Consider the following 9,629-nt stretch of genomic DNA (forward strand, 5'->3'; position numbering starts at 1 on the left):
TTCCCTTTCTTCCTTATTTAAGCCTCTACCAACTTCAAAGTAGGTAGATACTCATAGCTCTATGCTTTATCTGAATGCAAATAATTATCTCACGTGGCTGCTCTTCCCATCCAAAGAGTCTAAATGCTTCAGTATTCATTGAATATTCAATATTCATGCAGATTATCTCAAAGTTCACTGGACCCTAATGTGGAAAGGATCAGATTGATGGTCCTAACATGAGACCATCTAAGGCTATGTTCAAGAAACAGCTTCCTCAGAAGCCTCATTTTACAAAATTGTCAGATCGTGTTAATTTTTGTATGGATCTACTTGGGGATGTAACAGCTCTAGTTCTTCCCAAATCGTTCTTACCCACTCAGGATTTCACCTTTGCACAACGCTCATGGCCTTTGCAGGTCAACATTGAAACCACAAGCTGATGCATTTCAAACAGACAAGCCTCAGGTATTCCTAAAGCAAGAATTTCTCAGCAGTGCATTATTAGAAACTCCTTTGCTCTGCCTGTACTCTGCAGAATCATCTTTGCGATTCAAGCTTTGAGACATTCTGGTTTAACAACAGAAGAATCTATATCTTTACGTGGCTACTTCTAAGGTAAAAATTCAGAGTCAGAATAAGAGAATATAAAGTTAATGAAAGAGTAGGCTTTAATCAGCTGGTGCACAGCTTGCATTCTTATGATCATGTACAGTTCCATTGTTCTGTAGGCATCATAATCTTACACACTAAAGAGAAAATTAATCCTTACTGCAAATTAGTGTCTAAGATTAGGGTGCTTACAAAACACCAGCTGATTAAAACCTACTTTTCCATTAGCTTTATATTCTTACACTTTTATGAGTTTTGGATGCAGAACTGAAGAATACAGAAAGCCAAGGAAAAGTGCTGAGATTTAGGAGGGTATAGTGCACGGGCAAGGCAAAAGAAGATGGTGAACGGAAAGGAATAAGGGAATAAAGGAGTTAAGGGGGGGAGAAGTTAAGGGTCTTTCACCCTACATTCTCCCCATCCTTGCTGATCAGTGGGAAGGAAAGAAAGATGCTTCCCACTTGTATCTAAAAAAATCACTCAGAAATAGGAGGAGGAATGGGGCAGTATTTCCTCCCAGCTCCAGGGAAGGTAGGAATCACAGTCATATAAGCCAAGATCAGTGAATTTTGCACACTTCTCCCTGGCCCTTATGCAAATCGAGAATTAAGAGACAATATTCCATGTTGAGTCCAAACCCTGATTATCTGAAATCAGTAGTAATATATGCCTGATAGAAAAGCATTTGAGAAACACCATTAAAATGAGCCACTTAATACTTGACGTACCTATACTGGAAAAATACCTAACGCCTATCCCACATGCTAAGACCAGGATGGGAATAAATATAGCTATGTCTTCTGTTGCTGCCATTTTTAAGCATACCCTGGTTCTTTTCCACTTAAAAAAGACAAAAAAATGAACTAGACTCCAAAGGTCACTGCTGGGAGGAGAGAAAAAAAAAAAAATATTGCCACAGAAAAGAAACTGTGCTATACACTCAGAAATATAGTTAGCAAGGGTATGCAAATCTTGCAGCACACACTCGGCTCTGCGGCAGGTCAATGGCGTTATCCTCTGCAAGAATAAGTACAAGCAAGAAACCACTAAATTTGAAGTAGGGTATGAAAAATCAGGTGTCTTCACATCTGTAGTTGCATATTCTGTGACAAAGCCCATTAACTATTCACTAGCTCTGCTTCTAAATATTCAAAACTCCATGACAGGATGGCTTATTTATATTAATCCAATGATTCCCAGCTGGTGAACGCTGCCACGCTGACAGAGTGGGAGCATATGAGTCAACATTACTCCTCTCCCCTTCCAGCTACCTCCCTCACTCTGCAAAAAACAAATCAACTGCGGGATAACATTATTTCTCTATTTCCCCCTTTGCATCCCCCACCTACACACTAGCCAACCTAGCTACGGCGCGTCCGTAAGTCCCTACCGCTGCTCTTTTTTGATACGCAAAATGGGAATGGAAGTTGTGAGAGAGTGCAAAGGAATAGCATGTTATCTCCTCTGCCCATATGGTGACTGCATCATCTCATTTCTGGAGCATTTGACCTCTGGTGTAATCCCAAAAGACAACGCTTCTGCGTTCACCCAAAGGGACCCATTTAGCCCTCAACTGTGTCTGGTTCCTGTCCTTTAAAACCTCTTTGACCCCTAGTATCATTTGTGAGGTCCCATAAAAATCAGGGTAAGGAGAAGGAAGTGCTGGTAGTATATTTAACTGCAACAAGGCTAGCAATCATCATATTAAACCACTTCTCTTCATCGGTGACAAAAGCTTTAATAGCATGCTCCCAGGCTCCAACAGGCTACCGAGTTACATGTTCTCTGATAAAAATATTTGTCTACAATAATTGCATTAAGGCAGATAAAAAACACTGCTTGCTTCTCTTACGCATAAACAAATGCTTCAAGGCCAAAGGAATATTAAGTGAAAAAGGGACAGAAGATAATTCTTTGTAGCAATAATAATCCAAGAGATGACTAAACAAGGTCAGATCCCTCAGGGGGATAGGGGTAATTTAACTTCTCCGTTGTCACTGCCTCATTCAGCACACTATCTATGTTACACAGCAGAAGTGTGGCAGCAGTGCGGTGCAACATCATCTCAATGTCACACTATCATCACAAACATATTTCCAGGGAAGTTTTAACAGCATAGCTGAGACAGACTATGCTAGATGGTTATTGTAATAAAACAACCTGTTAGCAGATTATGGAAAATTTTAAAAATACCTTACAATATCTCTTACATGACAGCACAAAGCAGATAAAAGGAATGACCCCACAGAGCCAGGAAACGTGAGGCCCCCAACGCACGCAGCGGCTGCCGCTGTGCAGAACTGCAGGGCAGGACAGCTCCCAGCTCGGCTCCTGCCTGGACAGCTCAGCCTGGCCGCAGGGCCTGGGCCGGGGGCTCCCGAAAATACGTGCCCGTTACACCTATCATATCTCCATGCTCTATCATGACTAGTGCGTTAGTCTATATTAACCGCCATTGCTCCTTTTAGAAAAAAGCAGATGTAAAATGACTCTCATTTTAGTCTCCACTATAGCCAAGCGGATGTTAACAGAGGTTGGACTAGCGCAACTGGTGTTTGTCCTCTATCAAAAGGAGTAAGCACCTTTAGAGATACTTGGGGATAAAATAATGCTCCAGGCCCTTGAATGCAGAAAGCCCTCCCTTCAATCTTCCCAGACTAAAGCAGGCCTTGCTGATGTAGCACAGCAGAAAGCTTAAGGCATTATCTTTCAGTGATCGTGCCCCTGTACTCGGCCCTGGTGAGGCCGCACCTCGAACCCTGTGTTCAGTTTTGGGCCCCTCACTACAAGAAGGACGTTGAGGTGCTGGAGCGTGTCCAGAGAAGGGCAACGAGGCTGGTGAGGGGTCTGGAGAACAAGTCTGATGAGGAGCGGCTGAGGGAACTGGGGTTGTTTAGCCTGGAGAAAAGGAGGCTGAGGGGAGACCTCATCGCTCTCTACAACTCCCTGAAAGGAGGCTGTAGCGAGGTGGGGGTCGGTCTCTTCTCCCAAGGAACAAGCGACAGGACGAGAGGAAACGGCCTCAAGTTGCACCAGGGGAGGTTTAGATTGGACGTGAGGAAAAATGTCTTTACTGAAAGAGTGGTTAAACCTTGGACCAGGCTGCCCAGGGAAGTGGTGGAGTCACCATCCCTGGAGGTATTTAAAAGACGTGTAGATGAGGCGCTTAGGGACATGGTTTAGTGGGCATGGGGGTGTTGGGTTGACGGTTGGACTCAATGATCTTGGAGGTCTCTTCCAACCCTAATGATTCTATGATCCCTAGGAGTAAATAAAGGCATAGGAACCGATTACAGCATGGATCAGTATATGCTAAGAGGGACTCCTGATGTAATATTCTGTTTTTCTTTGTTTAATCAAGATGATTAATACCAATATTGCTGCAACATAACAAGACAACACTGATGACATGACTTATTAGCCTTTATTATAATTATGAAGGAATCATATCAGCATAAAGTCTCAAAAAGGCAACTTGCTGATTTTTTGAGTTTTCAAAAAATAACAATAAATAAGTTTTTAAACAGTTCCTTCAGTGAAGCAATCAATGGCATGGGAAGAGAAGTACACTGAATTTCTTGATGGTAAGACAACAGCTGTAGTAGTTCTCTTTTTTGCTTCACATTCACTCTTTCTTGTATTGTACTCTTTCAGAACAAGCAAGCTGAATTTTTCTTACGGGTTTTATTAGGAACTGTTGTGAAAAAGTGGTACTGAAAAACTGTGAGAATTACAAGGCCTTCCCCCCCACTGCACAAGATGAATCACACCGATTCTGCAGCTGTATTATTTCATGCTCACAGCAATTAGGGAGGGCTGGGCGATGAGAGATGTTTACCAGAAAAAAGTCACAATGCAAGTTTTAATAGACTTCATCCAGTTCAAAATTTGAGTGCTCTATCCGTTTGACTGCAACATTAAATAACGCCTAAAAAGCCAAATAATAAAAACTTCCTTCTTGCTAAGTACAGATTTAAGTGGCAATCTAGGCTAATACAAGGAGTGGAAATATACTTATGAAAACCTGTGGCTTTTCATTCTTTTTTTCCTGTTCAAACCCCTAAAAAACTCTGCAATGGAGGCGCAGGCCCCTGCATAGTGAATTTAAGCTTGATAATAGCCTTGTTTCCTTGTACAGCCTTCTCCATTTTTCATGGAGCATTCACAAGTAGCCTGAATTCCATGTCCAGACTGAAACCACTAGCCTATACGCTAAATATATTGGCAGAATATAGACACCCACAACACCAACACACCCATGCTAAGTTTAAGAATGGCTTTGGCATCGAGCTAGTATATGAATTGTAGCAACAGTGTTTCATGCAAGCTAATTCATGCTATTAAGTTGAGCTTTATACCAAAGAGTGCAGAGAAGTAACATTCGCTTCTCAACTGTTTCTCTCTCTGTAGCAGAAAGCTATTTTATGAAGATAAGAACAATTACGCCAGCTATTCTGGCTCATGCTGAGGGTCCATATAATTACTGCTCTGCTTCCAACAGTGGCCATGAACAGGCTGTTAGTGAAAGTGATATTTTTGACAGTTCTCCGAAATCGTTGGTTTAACACGTAACAAAAGCCAGAAAAATGAACATAATGTTGGCCATTACTAGGAAGCTATTAGCAGCAAAAAGTGTGATTTTATTTATAAATAAATCCCTAACGTGCCCGCATCTGGAGTGCTGTGCCATTCTCATCTCCACACTTCAGCAAGGACAAGGCTACAAAAAGGGACAGAGAAAGGTGAAATTATTACAGGAATGAAGCAGCTGAATTGCAAGAAGAAAGCCCAAACAGCTGGAACACCTCAATTTGGAGAGGAAAAGCCTGGGGGATAAAACCGAGGTTTCCAAACTCGCAAGTGTAACAGAAGATTTAACTGCAGCACAATATTGCACAATACTGGGACAAAAAGGTATTAGATGAAACGAGCAGGAAACTGATTTAAAACAGGTTAGAGTATAAGTACTTCTTCACATGGTGGCCAGTGAACTGATCGAGAGTATTTCATTCATAAAATAATTTAGAGAAATTCATTGGTAATAGATCCATTAAATGATACTAAAGGGAACAGGCAGGGAGGTACCCTCTAACATCCGTAATTCAAGGGCTGTGGATACTGGGGAAGCACCAGAGAAACAGTCCACAGACAAGAGGCTTGCAATCCCTTCCCTAAATAGCACCTCCTCTTGTCATTAGCAGATCCAGAACGCTTGGCAAAATGGACCATTAGCAGGATACTTCTTACATTCCCTAAATGCTTTCCAAGCCTGTGACCATTTTCTGCCGAGGGGAAGAGCCTGAAGTGGGTTTTTTTTTTCTACCTAGTCACCCTCATTGGCATTATCTTCCAAGTTCTGGTCCAGTCTCCTCAAACTTTTTGCATCCACGGTACTGTCTAAGAGTTTCACAGCTCTACTGACAGCTATTTGAGGAACCACCTCTTCCTCTTCATTCTGACTTGGCTTCTAGCAACTTCATTTGATGGAGCCTAGTTCCTCCGCTGGAAGAGACAGCGTACAGTCAATCCCTATAACCCTTTTCATGCCACTTATGATGGTAGTTGTTGTTGTGGGGGTTTTTTTTTCCTATTTTAAAAGTAGGCTAAAGCACCCTGCCGTAGTCTAACACTCCTCACATGGGATATGTTCCATAAGCCTGTGGCCATTCTTCCTGTTCTTCTCTGGACCTCTTTCAGTTCAAACACATTTTTTGAGATAGCTCAGAACTTCACACAACAACTCCAGCTATTTGTGAGCCACAGGATTATATAACACCACTGTAATGTCGGCTCTTTATTCCTTTCCTAATTATTCCACGTCTGATTTGCCTTTTGGCTTTCTTACTGCTCAGTCAAGCTTTCAACTCGTATTTCGACAGAACAAACCATCATAAGTCCTATGAAATACGCTGACCACCACCACTGATGTGAAGAATATTATTCCCCCCAACACATACATCTTTATCACTTTGAATTTCCTCAACAGTTTTATTGCTGAATGTATCTCAAACATAATCTCAAGATCTTTACAATTCTTCATTCTGATTTGACCTCAGCTTTAAGTTACTCTTTAAGTTACTCACAACGGTATCAATAGGCTTTCTCATCTTACTGCTAGCTTCTCTTCTAGATCGTTTAAGCAAATACTGAACTGCACAGATCCCAAAAGACTTCCACTGATAACCTACTTCCACTCCAAGAGGTGACCATCTACTTCTCCAACCACCCAACAAAACCAAAACCCACTATCTCCACACCTCCGCAAGCCAAGTCCCAGAACTCTTCAATCCAGCTGGTTTCATTGATTCCTTGAATATCCTCAGTTCCACCTTTCAAAGATGAAATAAACGGTTTGCACACACCTAGTTGTTCACACTGTTATCCTGCTAAGCTTGCTTACTTGCTTTGGCTTAATTTTTCCTCCTTACAGCTAGATCTTCAAAGGTCCTCAGAACTTACCAGAACAAATTCTAAAATAAAATTCATTCCTGTTGCTATGTATTTAGTATAATTGGAATCCCTAGCCACATCCAAACGAGCTGTTGAAATGCAAGTCCATAGTTCTTTCAAACAAAGCAAATTTAAGGGTAAGAATCTCTATTGTCTTCTTACAGTAAAACACCTGTCAAGTCTGGTTCACAACTCTTCCATAGGAAGACTATATAAAGCCTTGGCTTTATATTATTTAACAAGAACAATTAAATTAAGTTTCTATGTTGTCAGGAAGAGCATTCAAAGATGAAAACATATGATTACTCTTTCTGTTCTCAGTATACAGCACAGCACATCTACCAGCGAGGATTCCCAAGCACTTCAAAAATACAAATAAACCTAATCTGCACAAATCTCTCATGAAAATTTGAACAGGCTGACAGCGAGACTTGCCTAATTTTCTGAATTTCTGTCAATTTTAGTCATATCACAAAATACCAAGTAAGGGAACTCCTTAGGCAGGGTGGCAAGATAGAGAAGAGACCGAAGTGAACTTAAAAGTCTCATATAAACTAGACTGCAGATAAAAAGAGACTAAGTGTGTGGCTGAAGCCCCATCAGGAAAGTTCTCCAAAGAAAGCTTAGACAAATATCAGTGGAAATGTGTTGAGTTTTTTTAAAAGGAGAAAATTATTATGTGTAACTCCAAAGAAGGTTTGGGGGGATAATGGTAACAGTAATAAGGTACCATTATAACAAAGAAAGTGCAAGTCTAAAAGCTTGTTTGCCTGGATTTAGAACAGAAACAGGTTAACTAAATTGTCTGCGAGACAACAGACTTTCTTCCAGCTGAGAAAAGCAGTACTAATAAATGAGCAATTTCCATTATTTTCACAGTACGTCTTATTATTCTCATTTTTTTCACACCAAACTTTAGGCCAAATATTACAAAGCCACCAAAGAACGTAGTCTTCAGAACTAAAAATCTTCTATTCATTGTTCAGTATGCTATTTTTCTGGCATTTAGTTAAGTGACAGACCATTCAAAATATGCATTCTTGATCTGTCTAAATATTTCAAGTAACAGACTAACATACAAACACATCCAGAGTATTTCACACTCAGTTATACGAAAATAGGCAAATTTTGTAGTCATAGAATATTTTAGTATATATTACAATACATCTTATGGTATTTGTTTTTATATTTAAATTATTAATTACCTTGTTTTTTTCATTTTTATTTCTAATGTAAATATCTTCCTGGATTCTGTTACCAATTATTTGTCAACTAAAGGCCGAAAACATATATATTGCTGAAAAAAATAGTCTTACCTCCATTGCTAATGCTGCTGTTTGCTGGTCATAATGATTCAGAAGATTAGGCATAAAGGTGGTATTGTAAGGCAGATCCTGGCACATCCGCAAGATGATGGGCTCACAAGAAAATAAACTGTGCCCTCTTGTGTGCCCCACCAAAACATCCAAAAGCCAAAGGTAACAGAACATCCAACTAATAGCCATCCTTCCACACTGGGAATGGGGCCAGTTATCGAGGCCAGTCAGAAAGCTCTTTCAATTCCTCAGGTTCCCTCAGATTTCACTTCAACGGCGATATTTTCAGTCCTTGTTTAAGGTTCTTCAAAACTGGAATACTCTTTGTATACAACATTCTTAGCTCGGTCCAGAAGATGATGTGTTTGAGGCAGACATGTGAGAAATCTTGCCTTTTCTTTTCTAAGTATTATATAGCACGTATTAGGTTAAGGTATTAAAATGTTTAACCACATTCCCACACAATTGACCCCATCGTGACAGAACAGCAGTTGAGTTACGTTCTTCTTTTGTTAGGTAACCTAGAATGAAAAACACAACAAACAGAATGCAGTAAAAAGCCTTGTAATTGATTAAAATGTTTTAGCTCTAAATAGCCCGGCAGACAAATTGCTTCAAGTTCTCTTGTGCAAGACTAGAGGGTCCCCTGACCAGTTTTAATCCTGGTTTCAGACTATTTCTGATGGAAAAAAAAGCTGGTATGCTGTAAAACTCTGCCCAAAAAGGATGGTGAAAACAAGGAATGTATTTACTATGAAGAAAACATTTTTAGAAAACCCCACACTTTAAATTTAACCATGTGAGTATTGCAATTGTTGACCACACTGAAACCAAGCTATTTATGACTCAGCATCTCCACTGGTACATTCACATCGATAGCATCTCTTTAGTTGTATGGCCTTGAAACTTCTGTTGAATAATTATAAAACAAAAACAAAACAGTCACCACCACCAATACGCAAGTCCCAGCTTGCAGTACTGAAGACTACTGTTCTGCCCAACAAGCTACATTCATGGTTTGGCTACCTGTGTTCAAATATGTAATTTTAGTCCAGTTGTAAACAGCTCTTTTGTTGTCTCTAAACCATTTTATTTGCACACTTCTCCTATCTTGCTCTCCAGAAACCGCCATAACAGCTAAGGATAAGCAGAAGACAGCCTTCTTTGACCACCCCTTTCTCCACACGCTCTCGAAGATGGAAATTGCAAAGGTAGCTACGTATGGTTGTTCTGCCAGTTCCACTCTACCTATAGAGCCAATTTAAACAGCAG

The 9,629-nt window shown here is 40.3% G+C and overlaps 1 protein-coding gene across 1 annotated transcript in view; it reads right to left on the minus strand.

The window, feature by feature from the left end:
* The window catches only part of FZD3 (frizzled class receptor 3), a 55,840-nt gene extending 46,962 nt beyond the window's left edge, over nucleotides 1-8,878 (minus strand). The window contains exon 1 of the mRNA XM_009319720.1: nucleotides 8,358-8,878. Coding sequence (XP_009317995.1) covers nucleotides 8,358-8,546 — 189 coding nt within the window. The 5' untranslated portion in view covers nucleotides 8,547-8,878. The remainder of the gene's footprint in view (nucleotides 1-8,357) is intronic.
* Between the last annotated feature and the right edge of the window lie 751 nt (nucleotides 8,879-9,629).

This window comes from Pygoscelis adeliae, unplaced genomic scaffold (genome assembly GCF_000699105.1).
Source record: "Pygoscelis adeliae isolate BGI_AS28 unplaced genomic scaffold, ASM69910v1 Scaffold121, whole genome shotgun sequence".
NCBI lineage: Eukaryota > Metazoa > Chordata > Aves > Sphenisciformes > Spheniscidae > Pygoscelis > Pygoscelis adeliae.